General features: G+C 38.6%; 1 protein-coding gene across 2 annotated transcripts in view; it reads left to right on the top strand.

The window, feature by feature from the left end:
* TRPC3 (transient receptor potential cation channel subfamily C member 3) overlaps positions 1 to 19,810 on the top strand; it is a 32,880-nt gene extending 13,070 nt beyond the window's left edge. Inside the window, exons 3-13 of one of the 2 annotated variants that reach the window (XM_058838594.1) lie at positions 4,038 to 4,223; positions 8,714 to 8,878; positions 10,960 to 11,176; positions 12,279 to 12,512; positions 13,530 to 13,794; positions 14,306 to 14,501; positions 15,577 to 15,786; positions 16,325 to 16,408; positions 16,904 to 16,979; positions 18,789 to 18,824; positions 19,255 to 19,389. In XM_058838594.1, the coding sequence (XP_058694577.1) occupies positions 4,038 to 4,223; positions 8,714 to 8,878; positions 10,960 to 11,176; positions 12,279 to 12,512; positions 13,530 to 13,794; positions 14,306 to 14,501; positions 15,577 to 15,786; positions 16,325 to 16,408; positions 16,904 to 16,979; positions 18,789 to 18,799 (1,644 nt within the window). In that variant the 3' untranslated portion in view covers positions 18,800 to 18,824; positions 19,255 to 19,389. Of the gene's footprint in view, positions 1 to 4,037; positions 4,224 to 8,713; positions 8,879 to 10,959; positions 11,177 to 12,278; positions 12,513 to 13,529; positions 13,795 to 14,305; positions 14,502 to 15,576; positions 15,787 to 16,324; positions 16,409 to 16,903; positions 16,980 to 18,788; positions 18,825 to 19,254 lie in introns of both variants that reach the window. The other variant, XM_058838593.1, reaches the window with a different exon arrangement.
* The last annotated feature ends 79 nt before the right edge of the window (positions 19,811 to 19,889 follow it).

The following is a 19,889-nucleotide window of genomic DNA, read 5'->3' as shown; positions in this document are numbered from 1 at the left end:
CTAACAAAGAGTGTTCAAGCTTGATCTAGGTTTAGGCCCAGCTTTTGAAAGGACAGGGCCCAGATCCATAACCATTAGCACAATTATGTGCTTTATTTGCATATACAGTTACATGTGCAAACTCACCGTACATGTGATTTCAAGGTGGCCATTTAGCAGATAATAACATAAATTTATGATTCAGTATAATGACTGTGAATTAGTTGTGCATTACTCGTGAACTTGGGTGCTTGCAGGAGTGTGGCTCCTGTAGCAGAACACAGATCCCTACATTTTGTTTGACTGCATGTGATTGCTCAGTATAAATTTCTTCTGCAGTGGCTACAATTCTTGTGTGAAATCATCTGAAGGTTTTCTGTTCGTGTGCTCTTTGCACACAGACTGATACCTTCTTTGTCAAGACTCCAGGTGAATTCACAAGGCAGTGCTTGATGTTATGAGTGACAACAGAACACAGAAATTTGGGCAGGCTGAGATCCAGCTTTTGATGTGTGTCAGAGTCCTCTGAAACTGCTTGTGAGATGCAGGTTTGCAATTCCAGTCGTCATCAGTTGTCCTGTATGTGCTGGAGTCAGCTGCGGAACCTGGGAAACACAGTGTGTAGGCTGACATTTTTTGATGTTACAAATATGTTTGTACAACTGTTAGTGTTGATCTGGTGGCTTCATCTGTATGTTCTCAGGAGTGAGCAGAGGTGATTTGGATGGCTGGGACCATAGATTAAAATTTCTGATGTTCACACAGCACCCTTGAGGTAGAAGGTTGTTTGAGAATCGGGTACTGTTTGTCTGTTTAATTCTGTAAAGCAATCAGATAGACTGGGATAAATTTGATTTGCTAATACATAGGTAAATAAAGACCTGAAGAGGGAAATCTGACAAGTTTTCCTGCTGTAAGATTCAAAGCCAGAGTGGGATATTAAAAATGCAGATGCTGGTTTTCAGTTCTCATAACAGCATTTGTGAGCAATGTAGGCTGTATTTAATCCTTAAAACTGACAGAATAAAACCTCATCCATTATACTGTTAATCTTATCTGGCAATAAGCATAACTTTTATAAGTAAGTGGTGTATCTACCAATGAAGAAACATGTCATTCATGTTTCTACTGTTATTCTACTGCTGTTAGAAGAAATCTGGGTAACTCTCGTGGTAGGCAAACATGAAAAGCATGGAAATAACTCTTGTTATTTCCTAACTATTAGAAATCCACAATTTCTTCTTCAATTTTTTCACAATTAGCAAAAGAATGAGAAAACGTTTTGTAATTGAAGCCTATCCCTGCAACTGGACAGCCATGTTCATTCATACAAGGACAAAATTTGAGTTGTCATTAAAGCACTTGAATAATACAAAACCATCTGCACTAAATTTTATTAAACCTTAATAAGATACCACTTTAGACTGTAGGTTAGATACAAATAATAGTAAAACAAATACTTTTTTTTCTTGGGAAAGTTACAAGTGCCTGCAAATTCAGGTGAGAAAGAATGTAGTTTCTCTTTTAGTTATGTTGTATTATTACTGAAATCACTGCAGTCATTGCAGTCCTCCCATGCACTTTGAATAGTGGATTTACAGCTACTTTAAAGTGTTAGAGAGAAGTTGATTGTCAGTCTTATTCCTGTTGATTTAATGTTAAGCTGTGTCTGATGATTTTCATGTTTTTTTGCTCAGCCACCTCCTTTAGTAAATACTTCCTTTAGCTGTAGTGAAATATGCAAGCAACTCTTGCTTGAAATTAGATGCTTAAGGAAAAGTGTTCGAGTTCTCATCAATATTTAGGAATTCTTTTGTGGGAACAATATAAACAACATAGGACTTGAATAAACTGAAGGCATGGTATTGCCTTTAGCTTCATTGGATTGTCTTCAGTCACTCCTTTTTCTTCAGTGTATAAAATCCTCATCGTCTTTTTACATTGTGTCACCTCCTGGTGCTTTGCTTAATATTCTCCATAACCTGAGTTCTAGCAGTTTATACTTAGAGTTTTGGCCTCTGTGATGAAGCTCTTTCTTGAGTAGGCTGTCAGAAAGGCTGCTGCTATTTTCTAGCCACCATCCTGGAGTGTCCTTTTGCAAGCTTTTTATCTTTGTAGTGTCTGGGATCTAATCACATTTCGTGTAAAAGCTCTATCTGCATTCAGACCTCCATGCTAGCAATTTTAATCACTCCCTTGATTAACTTTTTAATGAGACTTAGCCTTTTTCAAAGTCCTAAATCTTGGTCATACATAAGTTTGCTTATCCCTTCACTGAATTTACACATCCCAGTATTATTTTTATAACTGGTTCTTCTGTCCTGTTCTCCTTGGCTACCAAAAACAAATCTAAAATAACCTTACATCCTGTTGCTTCACTGGCAACTGAATTAATTTGTCCTCTGTGACCAAAGGAAATAACAGGATCCTGTTTAAAGGTCTATGATTAGGGCTGGTTGTTTCCAAGTCTGTATCAGGGATGTTAGTCTTGTGTAATAACACAACTTCTAGGAGTATTTATTTGTCTCCAGTAGCATTTCATTCTGATTCATATCTGAATCTGACCTATGGAATTGGTGGCTGATTCTTGCACTTACCCTATGCATCCTCTTTTCCCATCATTTCCCAAAATAATTGGAAACTACTGAGAGCACGTTAGTTTCTCTGTCCCATTATACAGCTTCGAAGTTGAAAATTTAGCGAATCTACCTGTACAAGGAGGTAAATTACTTAGGGAAGGAGGAAGAAATGAAGGTTTCAGAAAAAAAAAAAGGCATTAAGTGAGAAAATTATGAGGGCAGAAGCAGTAAGGAAACATTTTTGAGAAGACAGGCACCTCGAAGAGAAAACCTGCACCCTCAAAAAGTGATTTTGAAAAGGCAGTGTCTGGAAATTAACAGTAAAACACAAAAAATGGAGAGGCAGAGGGCTCAAATTAGTGTTTTTGTGGCTGGTGGAGGAAAAAAAAACCAGAAGAAAACCTATGGAATAATTGAAAAACGTGGTTGTGCTGTTTCTAGTTGAGCACTCAAGGTAAAATTGGCAGATTCAGTCAGGTTTCCTCCTCCAGCTGTAACTTCACATGAGGAAACCTCACATCTCAGATATGGAATTTCTAGAAATCTCTCTGAGAGAACATGGACACAAAACTGAAGACTGAGATTTCTGCTGAAGCAGAGATCAAGGTAAGAGTTCATAGGTAATGTCACTGAGGTGGTGGGAGACATTTATAAGTATAAACAAAAGGACAAGCAAAATTTCAGACATGCATGCTTTGCAAAGTTATCTAAACATTCTGAAATGCAGCCACTAATGTTTTGTCAGAAGAGGAAGCAGATTAGAGAGAGGCAAACATTTGATGTTGACATATATGGTAGTCCTTGGAAAGACTGAACAGGTATGGAAGATGAATTCTCCTGTTCTTTCCAGAGCACTCTTATAGGAAATTTGGGGTATTTTGCCCACAAACTTGGGGTCCAAGTTTGTCCTGCAGTTATCCCATGCAGTTACTTTGTAACCCACTGTACCAATTGTTGGGTGTGAGAAGTTCCAAGGGAAGGTGGGGAAGCAGAGGGTGGAAAAGGAAAGAGGGGAAAATGTACCTGGTGTATGTCAGAGCGATGAGTAATCAGCCACTTTAGCAGTGTAGAAAGAGCTAAAAGGATTTTGTAGCCTCAGAGGCAATTATTTCATTAGTTGTCAGCAAAGTTTTTGCTAGAGTGAGGTTACTTTTTTGATAGTCCTGGTCCTGCTTTAAGAATAAGAATGTATAAGAATATAAATTCTTATATTTTCAGCTGCCCCTTGTGACCCATCCAGGTTATTTTCATCACACTCATGTTCCCATGCTTTGTCAAACAGCTGCTGTTAGGTGTTCACCTTGTGTCAGAGAACAAATGATTTGTATAGAAATTCTCTAATATCTGATACACTCCAGACCTGACACAGTAAAAATCAAGCTCTTCATTTTTAGCCACTTGTACAGGTCCTTTTTTCCTCGCCATTGACTCGGAAGCGCGTTTGTCACGGGCCATTTTTCTGTCCCCCTCCTGTTGCAGAACGACTATCGCAAGCTGTCCATGCAGTGCAAGGACTTCGTGGTTGGTGTCCTGGATCTGTGCCGGGACTCTGAAGAGGTGGAGGCCATTCTGAATGGGGATCTGAACGCGGAGCCGGTGGAAGCGCAGAGGCACCGAGCGTCCCTGAGCCGCGTGAAACTGGCCATTAAGTACGAAGTCAAAAAGGTAACTCCTCGCAGCTCTCAGACGCTGTGGCAGGAGGGCAGTGCCACCTCCTCCTTCTGCAGGTGCTGTGAACCCGTGGTCAGAGGCACAACTGAGACATGGTGTGAGTAATCAAGACTCTCACAAGGCAGAAGAGGACTGTAATGAAGGAGTTCAGTTTAATCTACTTCCCACCGCTGAGAAGTGGCGGGAGACTGTAATGACATAAATGAGATGCGCTAGCCAGGCTTTGCACGGTTGGTCAGATCCTTCTCCTGATTAATCCAAAAGCTATTTCAGTAGAGCCAGATTTTCACTCAGTGGCACTCAGGCTGTGTTAGTCAATGCAATAATACCTAATCCAGAGAGAAGGCTGTGTTGGTAAAAGTGTTGGTTTCAACCCATACGTAGCTCATCTGCGACTGTGTGTTGTAGTGGGAAATTCCATGTGATTTACCGTGTTTGTTCCTTTAAAAAATATTTTAAAACTCAGCCCTGGAAATGCATGCAATATGTCTGTGGCTGCTTGATCAATTCATTTCAGTTCTTCACCTTTGTACCTGTGTTTTTGGCAAGTGTTTTCAGTAGATGCCTCTCTCAAAGTAATTTGTATTTTGTGAATTCGTGTTATGTGTTGAAAAATGGAGCTGTGCATCACATATTTGACGTAAATACATACCCTTTCACTATAGTTCTTAGTGCATTGCTATGTTGTTCTCCTCAAGATCCCACATTAGGCTAGCACAGAAAATAGTTAATACTGTGTCCTGTTGTGAGAGGAGCCAGGAAGTACAGCAGTGCCTATGTATTATTTACAGCTACCTATTTACATGATTAGTATCACTTCCATTCCTTACAGCAATTATAGTTTCATCATCTCCACAAGAAGCCTTGTGTCTCTCAGAATAAATAACCCTGTGTTCTGTGGCCACCTCTTGAGCCAATCTGCCATATAAAATGAACTGTAAGGACTCTACCAGAACAACTGGGGATTGCTGGTGTTTATGACCAAAAGATTGATGACAAAAATTGTAAACACAGATCCCAAGCAGCAAATCATCATTTCCAGTGTAGAATTGGTCTACAGCAGATAAGTGCATATTCATTACCAAAAATCAAGGTAAATATATACAAGCATTAAATTAATTTGAAAGACTGGAACAGGGAAAAAAAAAATCAAAGTGCATAAGTATGCTGTAGTGTCTAAATATATACATTCCTTATGCTATTGCAGTCTAATGTGTACCAAAAGTTTGTTGAGGCTCGTGTCTCAGCTTTCACGCTGAAGGCTGTGGTTTTCTTTTATGAGTTTGTTGTCAGTGATGAAATTCACTGCTGAGCAAAGGGCCACACAGATCTGTTAAGAATAACAGAAATCTAAAGAGTGAGAAAAAAAAAAGATTAAATTTCTCATAGCAAACTTGTTCTCTTCTCTTACAAGAGAGAAACTCGGAATGCTGGCTGCAGTTCATGACAAATACAGTTCAGAACCTACAAGAGGAATGATCTTGGTGGGAGGAAACAGCTGGTGCACAGTTGTTACCATATTCATACAAGTGCAGCTCCCTGGAAGCGGCCGTTACACAGGGCATGGCAAGGATGGAAATGCCTCTGTCGTGGTGGTCCTTTAATGCTGGGATTTGCTCTGTCAGAGCTGTGACAGATTCTAGTGATATCCTGACTGGAACAGATTCAGATGTGGGAACTCCACATGGGATTTTTTCAACTCTCACCATAGGAAGCAGACAAGGATGTGGCCTGTTTCCTTAATTTTCTGTGTTTCTAGCTGTGCTTCCAGGTCAGGTCCATCCAGGTCAGTTCCTGGTTATCAGCAGTGCAGCCAAACAGAGCAGCAGGTCCATGAAATAGTTAACGAGCCTATGTCCTGTCCATAGGGAGGAGAAGCAGGAAAAAACATATGACAAGTAGCAAATGTGCTCAGAACTTCACTGCTAGGGAAAGGGAGTTTTTAATTCTATTAGTAATGAAACTCTTGCACTTAATGCCCTAGGTACAGCACTGAAGTGGAGCCCATCTTTTAAACATGATGTGATTTTGAAGCTAAGGTTCAGACTGAAACCGCAGCCCCAATAGAGAAGGACTAAGGGAATTAAGGGAGAAAAAAAAAAGAAAAAGAGAACAAATTAGTCTTGCTCTGTATGCTGAATTAGTTCTGTAGTTATGCTTTTAGTTTTGTGTCTCAACTCTGTCTTCAGATGGCCAACAAAATTCCAGAGAAGAGCTGACACTGGCCCAACTAATCTGCAGTTCTTGCTGAGACGAAAATCAGGATGGAATTTCCAAGTGAAGTCAATAAGAGCTAGAGTAAAATCACAGGAGTTAATTTTCAAACCCTGAAATGTTCAACTGATAGATAAGAAAGAAGATGCAAAACTCTCTTTGTATTTTGTGTGTTAGTTTATCAGAGTGTGCCAGGATTTGTTCTTGCTCCATCTAAACCCAGCCATTATGATGGTGGAAATAAATAACATAATCACTCTGAGTCATACAGAAAAATATTTACATACTGATGACTTGGTTCACGGTCATGAAACTGAAAACATCAGAAGTGTTACTGTCAATTATGCTTGGAAAAGCAGCTACATTAAAATTGGGATATTTTTTCTTTTAGTGACCAGATACTGTTCTCATGCATCATTTTTGTTCACTGGTGTTCTGCTTGGAGCTGAAAGTATTAGATACATGTGATAATGAGTTCAGCATATGTAATGAACAGTGAGAAATTGCATGGAAAATAGAGTGAGAGGAGAAAAGCAGGAAGAACAAGGTTGTAGGATGATGTGAGCAGTAGCTAGAATGTGGTGTGAACCGACTGTCCTTGGAGGAGATGAAGCTGCAGGCAAATACAGGTAATACAGACACACATGCAACAGGGGTGGGCACAGTTTAAAGTTGCTGAAAATAAAACCAACATAATCACAAGTTCGAGTATTTCAGTAACGACTGAGAGAGGAGGGATGAATTTCAGAGCTTTTATGGATGAGAAGTGACACAGCTTGCTCCAAGGGATTGGAAGTGGTGCACATTGTGCAGCTGCCAACAGTTAAATAAGTTGCTAAGATCCTCTCAAGAGCCTTTAGACTCACTGCCAGAGAAGAACTTGCCCATAACCCTTGGCATCTTATTCACTAAATCTTCCTTTTTTTTTTTTTTCTTTTTTTTCTTGTTTTGTAAATTATAGCAGATCTCCTCTTAGTGTCAGATCAAAATGTTGATAGATCAGGAGAATAAACCAGCACAGAGCTCTGGGTGAGGTGCCACAGGGCCCATGGGCTGATTCCAGCCCTGGGTAAACTTCCTTAAAGCTCCTTTACTGTTTCTTCCCATTCCCTGTGGTAACAGAAGAAATGATGTGGGTGTTTCTTCCCTCCTCTTCCCTACAGTTTTAAGCCTGATTTTAAAAATGTCTTTTTGTAATTTGAAATAATTATTTACTTTCCTGCCTTTGTCCACAGTTAATCTGCTGTGGGATTTGTCCCTTTGATGTCCTGAGTTGACAATGAAATTTATCTTCGCAAAAGAAGAGGCTGGGGGCATATGTCAGAATGCACAAACACACAAAAACCCAATCTCTTCTTCTCAAATGGGCCAGGCTGGCAGTTTTTATGGTGCATAAGCTTCAAAGGTGACAGCCTAATAAAAAGAACAGAAGCAGTTTGAGTCGACATTAATTTCTTAAAGGACTTTTTTTACAATCTCTTTATTTATTTCTCTTGGCCACTCCACTTTACGTACCAGCTGCATTAATATGTGAAATAACTGCTTAATGCATCACACACCAGAATGCTTAGAGACTTTAATTTTACAGCAAAGTAGGTTATAGTATGAAGATTGTCTCCCTTTTTAAAGTTCATGCACCAGTTTTAGATTGCTCTTCTTGAGAGGTTTACGGTTCCTGTTTTCATTGCCAATGATTTAATTAGATTTTCTTCAAGAAGTCTGTCCTGTTGTACTACTCTATGCACTTTTTAATGAGATTTGGAATATTAATAGAGTTTTGCAAGCAAGACCTGGCGAACAACAGTGTATGTAGTACATAATGATCTCTGCAGAGTACAAGGGAAAATAAAATGGGTATCCAAGGTTTACAGTATTTTAATTCTTTTTTCCAGTGTATATCCAACAGATACCAAATCTCACTCTTAACCCAACACAAATTATCAGTTATCAGATTTGTTTTCAAACTCTTTTTTGAGAAACACCTGGCCTCCCTTATTCTGATTCACTAGTTATTGACAAGTGTATTACCAAATTTCTTTAAACTGCTGTGAAAACCAGGCTGCTCACCCTTGTGCTTAACTGATGCCCCACATGCTCTTGTGATGTGTGGCAGTTTCTTTTATATTTATTAACCTTTGTTTTAAAGGAAATGAGAAAAAACCCATGGTTCTTAAATATCTGGTGTTAGTTTACACCTGTAGCAGTCATGTAACACTTACTATTAATGACAGCATGTCTTGGTTTTTCTTTCTTTTTCTTTTTCTTTGCAGTTTGTGGCCCATCCAAACTGTCAGCAACAGCTACTGACAATCTGGTATGAAAATCTCTCAGGATTACGGGAGCAGACCATAGCTATCAAGTGTCTGGTGGTGCTGGTTGTGGCATTGGGCCTTCCCTTTCTAGCCATTGGTTATTGGATTGCACCATGTAGCAGGGTACTGAATTTTATAAATTATGTGTCTTGTGCTGTTCTCGGGGCTGCTTTTCCTTTTCTGGCAGTCAACATGCAATTTCTGCTGCTTCCAAATTTTAACTAATTAATGATATTTTTAGCTGTCTCTAACCTTGAGCCAAAGGATGCTAAGGGTTTTCTTGTTATTTGCACTGTAAAGAGGGACCACAATGATGAAGTGTGAACATAAATTAGCCTTAAGCTGAAGAAAAGAAAAATAACCTTCTCTGAGAGCTTTTTTCTTTTTTGAATTTCCCTAGGTTGTGCTCACCTCACTGTCTCTGTTGTGTCATTTCTTTGCATTACTAACATGGATTTTCTGAAAGTCACCGCTCAGATTCTTTATTAAGTCTCCTCTGGTGGCATCCTAAGGTCTCATGCTGTTCCCATATAAACCATTAGCAGAACATCTGTTGACTTTACTGATGCAGAACTTAATCTTAAGTAAAATATTTGTTATCCCAGCCCTAGGAGGTCTGTTTGCCAGCTGAACCATAGAGCAGAAATTAAATTAAATGCATCATTCTGACCACGTTGTGGGGCATATTTGTAAAAGAGCATAGCTATAAACTCTTACCTTTTAAAAAATATGTGAAAGTGTAAGGGTGCTCCCACCTTTCCTGCTGGTCTCAGAAGAAAAGGAACAGCAGTTTCTTTGAAATCCTGATGGTCTGTAGCACATGAATTGTTTGCAAATCAGGTGTACTGGTAAATCTTTGGTAAATCAGATGATGGAAGATTTTTCTGTTGCATTAACATTTTAAAAAATTTTAAGTACATTTACTCCTGTGCTGAATGTGGTCTTTCAATTTTATTTCCTTAGCATATGTAAAGCAAAGAAATGTGAGTTTCTTTTATATTTCATTCTTTTAGTTCATCTCAAAGAGGATAAGGTTTTTCTCATCTACATATTTGAAGGGAACTTGATCTTTTCTCTGGGTTAAATATTTATTTACTTGAAAGATAAACCTTTATGAAAATAGTGCAATTGTTACACTCATTATCCTCTGAAATGTCACTTTCCATTAATATCTTTAGTAAATCTATTCTTCACAGCTCCATATAATAGGAACATATTAATATATTTTGAGCTGGTGTCTAACATGGAAAAGTGACATTTGTCCTTGAGCTCTAATTCCCAGTAGCAGAAATGTCTGACGTTTTTCCTCAGTGCTCATGTCAAATAAAAGCGCTATACAGTCAGGTCAGTTGTTGGATATTGCAATTACAAAATGCTTTGTAAAGGTCAGGAGCAGGAAGGGAACATGAGATTGTTTGCCCAGGTAGTAAATACAGTTTAATGTGTGCTGGTTTGCTTAGTTCATAGCAGCTGACCCAAATTTCAAGGAAAACAATTCCTTGAAATAAGAAAGCTCATGTGGTCTTCTGGAAGCAGCTGGTCCCCTCTTCTGGTGCAGACAGACTGCCCCTACTGCTGCTGTTTTGTTCTTTTACCAGGTGCAGATGTGAATTAAACCTGCTGAATTTGTTTTAAAAATCACTAATATTTTTGATTCTATTTTTCTTAGTCCGTTTTGTGGAACGGTCATTAGTTTTAATAGACACATGCACTTATTTGGCACTTAGAGCTCTGAAGATGTGTTCTGTGGATGGAATATGGTAGCCAGAGATAAGAAAACAACTAATTTTTCCTAGAGCTGTAGTTATAGAAAAGTTAATGGTACACTCTTGTTGTTAGGGAAAATGTTTTGATGGAGTTGGAGATTTTAATAATTTATCTTTCCCTGGGCTTGCTTTACAAACTCTTCCTGGTCACTGCTATTGTACATTTGCAATTCCTCAGAGTGTTTCCCCTCAAACATTGCCATCTAGAGTTTGTGGAAGAACATGAGCACTCACTAAAAGGACAACAAACTCTGTGACACTCCCTGTGGGAGCCTTTTGTTTGAAATGGCAAAGCATCACAGCTGAGTGCTCTTGGAAGGATATCCTTTAAGAATGAGGTTTCTGGCTCTCCTGAGCTCTGAGTGCCCATTTATGCTTCTGGAATGCCTGGTGTTTCTTTGACAAAACTGAGTGACTGCTTTCATTCTGCCTTTGCAGCTTGGAAGAATTCTTCGAAGCCCATTTATGAAATTTGTGGCACATGCAGCATCCTTCATTATTTTCCTAGGCCTGCTGGTGTTCAACGCTTCAGACAGATTTGAGGGCATAACGACACTGCCAAATGTCACTGTTACTGATTACCCCAAGCAGATCTTTAGGGTGAAGACTACCCAGTTCACCTGGACAGAAATGCTGATCATGGTGTGGGTTCTTGGTAGGTATATTGCCCCTTCATCTTCCTGTTTTCCTGTAAATAGAAATTCTGAGAGGGAGGAGAGAAGCCCAGGTCCTAAACCTTTGATCCAGCTGCCGTGTGCGGCAACCACTAAACCCTTAGGGCAGGTAAACGGGGCATGAGGACAGATTTGGAATCATTTGTAACTCCTGGTTTAATCACTGCATTATCCTAAACTGTGTCAGGGTAGGGAGGTGAGTATCACTTGCATGCTGCCTTTTGCGAGTTCCAGTTTATACTCTTTATTTGACAGAAGGCAAGGACTGGGATTTTCCAGTCCGGTGTGTGGCTGCTCTGAGTGTGGTTGGGATGGCAGCGGCAGCTCCTTTGAATTACACAGCCAGAGAAACAAGAAAAAGTTTGTGGGGTTGTGATTTTATTATTTTTTGGTTTTTGTTTTCCCTAAGAAGCCTCTTTGAATCAAGTAAAAAGTCTTGATTCACAACGACTGCATCTCATGGCTATGGTGAGGCTGTGATCTGAATTAAATGCAACATAAATTAATTTCTGAGAAGAAGTTTAAGTAAGAAAAACAAATTACACATAGCCAAATTCCACTCTATATGCTGAAAAGCATCTTATTCTGTAAAGTGGAAAAACAGTGTTATAATTGTGCCCTTTTTATATTGGGTCATCTGTGTTGTTGGGTACCTGTGTTCTTGTGGAAAAATTAAACCCCCTGATTCAGAAGTGGCTTAGGAATGTAAATGGTAAGAAAGTAAGAGGACGCTTTTTCCCCACACTTTGTTTTCCCTCCTTTGGAATTACAGAGGGTTTGTTGTTAGCCCACAGTACTTTCACTGCAAAGTCAAGGCTCTACTCTGCCCTCTCTGGGGTGATGTCTGAACTATATTTCCATTAATTAATCTCAGTTAATTTACTATTAACTTACTGTTTGATCAACCCCGTGGAAACCAAGAGAGAATAACCTTAGTGAAGGGGATGATGATGCTGTGATACTGCAAACAAGTGAATCTTTGCTCCACTGGTATCACCCACTTCCGTGAAATGGGACAATGCAGGGAATTTAAATTACAACAGTTTGGCAAACATTGCTGTGCTTTTTCATTTCTTGTTGCAGGGATGATGTGGTCAGAATGCAAAGAGCTGTGGCTGGAAGGACCCAGGGAATACATCTTGCAGTTATGGAATGTTCTGGATTTCGGGATGCTGTCCATTTTCATTGCTGCTTTCACAGCCAGGCTCCTGGCATTCCTTCAGGCCACAAAAGCACAACAGTATGTGGACAACTACATTGAGGAGAACGACCTCTCTGAGGTCACACTTCCTCCAGAAATTGAATATTTTACTTACGGTGAGCTTAGTTTTTCTAAAACAAACACATTTGAACATAGGAAAGCTTGAAGGATGCAGTTAGAAGCCTCTCTTTACCCTAGAGCTAAATTTGACCCCCATTTTCTTTTTGTTGAGTTGTTTCATAGTTATTAATGTTCATAAACATCTATCAGCATTTCCTCCTGAAGGAAGGATGCTGGTCCTGTTAAGGTCTGCTTAAGTAGAATAAAATACTGAATACTTATTGCAGTGCAGAAATTGTCAATAAAGGTGTGATTAATCTGTATTTTCAACACAAGAAAAGGCTGCTGACGTTGTATTTTAGGATGGGCTTCAATATATTATAACAGCAAACTTGGTTTTGTTACCTACCCTAATTGCAATGTAACCAATCTGAACTTGTGCATATGTAAATACACATTTAGAAACACAGGGTATTTTGATATGAAATACACTTCGGTTCAGTGTTGTTCTGCTAAGATGGTGCATGAATTCACAGAGTAATTTATGAATTTCTGTATAACTCAATTGTTTCTGTGCACATTGTGTGTAAAACCCACAGTCCTATTTATTTTGAGGTAATTGGCAAAAATCTTTATGGTCACTATGGGAATTAGGTTATATCCTGCGAAAAGCAAAAGCTTGGTGTGACTAATAAATGAAATTGTTCATCAGGCAACACTTCCCATCAATAAACCACCAAATAGGAATAAATTTCCCAGCTTTACCGTAGTGCTTGTTAAGATAGCTCACGTTAAAAGATGCAGTAAGGAATTAGTTATTGTCTAGCTCAAGTTAAAATGCAAACTGCAGAAGAAAATTTCATGTTTCTTAAAGTTTCTTTTCTTCTAACAGAAGGTAATGTAACTCATATTCATAATTTGTGACTTAAATGAAATAGGAATAGAGCAGCAACTATCAGACTCTTCAAATATTTGTCTCAACTAAATTCAGACACATTACTGGAAAAATCCTATCAAGATTTATTCCTCAAGATTGTGATAAATGAGTAACCCCTGTATTTCATATCTTCCAGCTAGAGATAAATGGCTCCCATCTGATCCTCAGATAATATCTGAAGGCCTTTATGCAATTGCTGTTGTTCTCAGCTTTTCTCGGATCGCGTATATCCTGCCTGCAAATGAGAGTTTTGGGCCCTTGCAGATCTCACTTGGAAGGACTGTTAAGGACATCTTCAAGTTTATGGTCCTTTTTATTATGGTTTTTCTTGCATTTATGATTGGAATGTTCATACTGTACTCCTACTACCTTGGAGCTAAACTAAACCCAGCTTTTACAACGTAAGTATGAGGTTTCATTGTAAGTAAAAAGCCAATCAAAACTTTCAGGTTTTTCATTAAGATAACAAAGTCTCTGGGATATTGTGTGCTCTCTCTTAGCATTAAAATAAAAGCAAAGACCTCAGAAAGCAGAACACAAAAGACCAATTGTTCCCTGTTTGTATAATGGAAGCTTTCCCTTCAGCCTGAAATAATTTCACCTGTATATATTTCAATCACCCAGATTTCTTGGTGGGCAACCAATTGGAAGAGAATATTACTTCACATAAAATACCTTTCTAGTTCATGTTGTTCTGCATGTATTGTTACAGCTCTATTAGCTGTGATGGATAGGTGGAGCACAGAGGAGTAGAAAGTGCTGTGAAAAATGCTTCCTTGCATGTTTGTTGTTTTGATCAGTGCTCTGATTTGCAGACAAATAAATTGAGGTTGTTTATCAGTGACTGTAAACACAACTTAGATATTTCTTTGTGTAGTTACTAATAATACCTTCCTTTTTTTTTTCCTACAGAGTGGAAGAAAGTTTCAAGACCTTATTTTGGTCGATATTTGGCTTGTCTGAAGTAACCTCTGTTGTCCTCAAATACGATCACAAATTCATTGAGAACATTGGTTATGTTCTTTATGGCATTTACAACGTCACAATGGTGGTGGTTCTGCTCAACATGCTGATTGCTATGATCAACAGTTCATATCAAGAAATAGAGGTTCTGTTCTCAAGTTTTTCTCTTCTGTTATGCTGAAAAAAGGGCAGAATTGATAGGAATTATTTCAGTGATATGCAAAGAGTACAAAGAAGAGATTACCACAGGAAAGGATATCACAAAATGTATAAAGTAAGGCTGACTTTGTCTAACAATTCAGCCAAGCTGCAGAACCTCACAGGATCTAAACAAGTTTATCTCGTGCCATGTACACATTATATTTGACATCCAACTCCAATTAAAAAACAAATCAGAAAGCACAGAGTATTGAAGATACTTGGGTTTCAGAAGTAAATCTCAGGCTGCTGAAATGAAAGTAAAAGTGCATTTAGAGTGCCAGCTTTCCAGATCATGAGTTCAAAGAGTACTACATTCACACAGATGCCAGCACACGCCCACACAAACAGGAAGAAGGATTATCTAAGACATAGTGTACAAATGGATATGTCATTCCCAGTCTTTTCAGTGAGTTCTGGGAAATGTTAGGGAATTCAGCAGGAGAAAACTAGTTATAGTCCAGCCTTGGACTACTTTGGTAAGAGTGTATTAGGACAAAATAAGTTTGTTAGTATTTAACACCATTTTTTCAGTTCCACAAAGTTTTTGTTTTCTATACTCCATTATAAATCAGACTTGCTTGTCCTGGTTATGTAAAAAGCTGTGAGCACTACCATTTTAAGCCAGTTTTTGTCTAGAGTCTAATATTTCAACACTTGTGCAAGTAACAAACTCATGTGACCACTTTAAGAAGAAAAACAAGACTTGAAAAACCCCTGAAAGCTCCACTTTAAATAGCAGGGAGTTTATATGTTGGCTTTCACTTGATGCAAAAATTATGCTTGTTTAAATGCTTGAACTAAGTATTCTCAATGAAATGTTGCCATAAAGAGACAACTGAAATTTGGTTCAAATAGACTAAGTAAAGTGGTTGTATTTCTGCAGACCTGCTGGAAGTCTTACTAGCAAAAACATAGTATTTTATCTAAAACCAGAAAGATATTTTGAAGCAATTTCATTTGAAAGAACCTTTGCATTTCATAAAAACGGAGTGTATCATCTATTTTATTTCCTAACACAGGATGACAGTGATGTAGAGTGGAAGTTTGCTCGTTCTAAACTTTGGCTGTCATATTTTGATGATGGAAAAACGTTACCTCCACCCTTCAGTCTTGTACCAAGCCCCAAATCTTTTTTCTATTTCATCATGAGGATCATTAACTTCTCTAAGTGCAGGAGGAGACGGCTACAGAAGGACATAGAAATGGGAATGGGCAATTCCAAATCAAGGGTAGGTTCTGAGATCTTTTCATTGCAGTGAAGAATTCTGTGTACATTCCAGCAGTCTTTTTTTAGTTTTAGCCTTTAATCCATGCTTCTGATGGTAGTAGAGTAATTAATCACCTCTATCAATAAATCTCTATGTCAGACTGCCTAAACATACTGCATAAAACAAGAAATAGACTTAATTTTTCTTGGAACAACCAAATCTAGGGAAACACAATTAAAACAAAAATTGATGAGTGTTCAAAGGTGCAAATAATTCCCACAAGGAGTTACCTGAATATTGATTAAAGATACTTTAAGCCTGTTTCCTCAGAACAGGATGGCTAAAATTATCAGCATTAAAAAAAAAAAAAAAAAAAAACAAAAACAACCAAACAACAAAACCAACATAAAATTCAAGGCAATCTCACTTTTTAAAAAATAATACTCTGATACAGTAAAAGATGGAAAGATCTTCAACATGTCTAAAGAAAAAAAAAATGTAGCTGAATCCTAACTGTGAATTCCATAATTTACTTTAATTTTGTCTTATTTCTTCCTAGTTAAACCTTTTCACTCAGTCAAACTCCAGAGTTTTTGAATCCCACAGTTTTAACAGCATTCTCAATCAGCCAACACGCTATCAGGTGAGTACATACAGTGATCACTGTCCTGAGTAATAGAACTGTGAGAAGGTTCTAGCAGAATTTTGTGTTTCAAGTACATTTTGCCTTCAACAGATAGAGAAAACCTTCTGTGGAAATCAAACTCTAGAATGCTTCTTGAAAAAAAAGAAAGTTAATGTCCAAGCCCATTATTTGAAACATTTCAAAACTAGCTCATGCATTACTTAAAATTGGTGTTTGATGTCCCAGTTTGGAAATTGTGAGGAGCAAACATCTGAAACTGGGGAAGGAATATCTGAAATGGGTTTTTGGGTAAGGGATGTGAAAGCTGACTAGGATGGCTGTTCCCTTCCTTTCTCAGCATGCCCCCAGAAAAGCCCCTTTGAGGCAAGTGCTTCATCTGGGGCTGTTCATTCTTCCTCTTAGGCAGATGTGACAGAGAGAGCTGAGAAAGAAAAATGAACAGTGTTTAATTATATAATCTCACCTGATTATATAACTGTTTTAATCTGGCAGCAAATAATGAAGAGACTGATAAAACGTTATGTTCTGAAAGCACAAGTGGACAAAGAGAATGATGAAGTCAATGAAGGTAAGAAAGAGACTGAAATATTCAGAGGCAATTTTTTTCATGTTGTATTAGGAACCAGCATTACAGTGATGCATGGGGTTTTTGAGTGAAAAGAGGAATTATTTCTATTTCACATGCACTGAGGCTCAGATAGTAATGGAAGTATGCCCATGTCATAAAAAAGTGGAAAAGTAGGACTAAAGAAGTAAAAATGAGAAATATTATGGGCCCTGTTTTACAGATAGAAAATGAAAGCACAGACATAATGCACAGAGGAAATCGGTGAAGGAGCCACTAACTGTATTCACACTTCTAGAGTCCTAATCAAAGCTGCAGGATCTTTCTCTGTCTCATTCAACTGAACACATAATTACACACAATTCACCACTTTACACCATGAACTACTTGTCCTGTCTTCCTTCATAAAGCTGTAAGGAATAATCACCTGTGAAGCTGCTCATTATTAAACAAAGCTCCACAGTCAGCTGTGTGGTGATAAAAATGACAAATGTAACCTCTATTTTGGTGGGAGACCTTTCGAGAAACAGAGGATCTGAGCTCCCTGACAGATGTGAGAGGTGCTTGCTCCAGGTGCACACCCTAACTCACCGCTGGGATGAGATTATGGCAAAGGTTTTCCTCCTTCCTCCAACCTTCCAGGAATGAAACACAGGCCTGCAGTCCAACAGGGAAACGCCAGTGCTCTGGGCAGATCCCCAAACAAAAACTAGTTAGAATGTTACCAAGCAATAGAGTGATGCAGTGATGGATAGTCTGGGGTCAGAAGATGTTTTACTGGCATGGCAGCATCAGGCAGCAGTGTTTGTGCTGTGAGGGGCCTGAATGGGTTGCTCAGCTCTCAGCTAAGGCAGCAAAGTTTCTGTTTTGCTCCTTACTTGCTCTCTTCTTACCTGTAACTCTGCAGCAAGAAGCAGGGGGAGCAAAAAAGATTAAATTAAACCCCCCTCAGTGCCTTGAAAAGGCAGCATTGTGCACTGACTGTTATCCTGACACTTCCCCATCCTGTGTGGCTGTACAGAGCTGTGATTCTCAGTGACAAAAGCAGAAAGGCTCCTAAAAGTGAAACCTCTCAGCATGCTGCTCTCCTGAATTCCCACTGCTTTCCTCCTGTTCCTGCTCTGTGATGTAGGAAATCATCTGCCTAGTGACTGATGAAAAGACCGTTCTGTCACCAGCAGTGCCAGCCCTTTCCTGATGCCACTTTTGTGTTGGCAGAGATGTGTTTAAATTAGCAAGACGGTGCAGAAGAATCAGGGTTTACTGACATCATCATGGTTCTGGCTTTGGCACCAGGTTTTGTAGAGGAAAGTCCACTTTGAGCAGGGCAAGTAACCCTTGAGTTTCACTCTTCAGCTGCACAGCAAAGTGCTCTGTGTCCTGATCATCTCATTGGCATCCAAATTACAGCCCAGCCTCTGAAGACACAATTCTTGAAGTCTGCTATACCCTAAACAGAAAACATTGTATTTCTATGTACTACAGCTACTTTAACAAAAGTCTAGATATTTTCCCTGTTCTGCATCACTAGAGAATTTTAAGAGTCTCTTCATGCTCTTTTATTTTGTACACGACAAATCATTTCTGGAGGCAGATACTGTGTAAGAATTCACATCCCTCACACTTGCTGGAAGAACAGTATTTGAACATTTTTAAATGCTTTTGCTCTTGAACAGAATATTCTACAAGGGAAAACGTGCTGCTGCTTATTACAAGCCTGGCCTTGACAGCTGTCTTTGTTTAAATGTGTTTTTTATATTTGTGTCAAATTATAACATTGTGTTAAATTGGTTGACTTTTTCTAATTCCAAGGATGTGGGTAAGGAAGAGGAGAGAGACTCAGAAGCCGTGAGTTTTACTGCCAGCTCTGCCACACTTTTCCTTTGTGATTTTGGCACATCCCTTCAGAAAAAAAAACAAACTTCTTTTCCTTTTCTCTCTAAAATGGGGATACTAATATTTACCAGCTGTTCAGCAGTGTTGGTGTGATTAATTCATTAACCTTTGTACAGCCCTTTGGGAATCTTTGATCTTCTGTATACACGTGGAGCACAAAGTGAGCCCCTGGTGGGCTGTTAAAATTCCTTCAGTACTGTTTAGGGATGGAGACACATCACAGAGAATGAGGAAGAGGTAAATCCCCCTGAGCCATCCTGTACCTGCTCTCATGAACATTTTGGGATGATGATCTGGAACAGGCACTGATGTGACTTAACAGAAGAGTATTGCCTGATTTTTGAACTTCGCTAACAAGTGTTTCTTTCCATTATTAATGCAGGTGAATTAAAGGAAATCAAACAGGACATCTCCAGTCTTCGCTATGAACTGTTGGAGGATAAGTCCCAAGCAACAGAGGAGTTGGCAATTTTAATACATAAACTCAGTGAGAAACTAAATCCTAATATGCTGAGATGTGAATGATTCAACAAAGGAACCGTGGCTTCGACTACAGCACAACTATTTATTGGCAATAATATTTCAGTATCTTATACTTGAAAAAAATGTATTGTAGATTTTTAGCACTAAATAACTTTATGTACAGCTTCTCTGGAATTTAGTCTTAGGAACTTTTATTAACTCACCACAAAAAGATTGCTCTCTTCATTTTAATTGTCTAAAAGCAAGAACTATCATAACATTTTTTTTTGCATTTATGCATTAAAAAGGTATAATGGTATCGATTGCTGATATTTTAACAGGTTTATGACTACATATGGAGAATTCTTTGCACTAAATTTGCAGGACAAAAAATTAACAGATACAGTGTAATACTCTGTTCCTCGCAGTGTCCAGGTACAAAATAGGATTTTTCATACTACAATAAAACAACTAGAGATGAGTGGAGGATTACTTGAAATCTTTGTTCTTTATTAGCGGTGCTAGTAACGCGTGTAAGCCCAGAACTCATGGTTA

This window comes from Poecile atricapillus, chromosome 4, assembly GCF_030490865.1.
Source record: "Poecile atricapillus isolate bPoeAtr1 chromosome 4, bPoeAtr1.hap1, whole genome shotgun sequence".
Classification (NCBI taxonomy): Eukaryota; Metazoa; Chordata; class Aves; order Passeriformes; family Paridae; genus Poecile; species Poecile atricapillus.
Note: the sequence above shows the minus strand (reverse complement) of the source record. Positions and strands in the feature narration are given on the sequence as shown.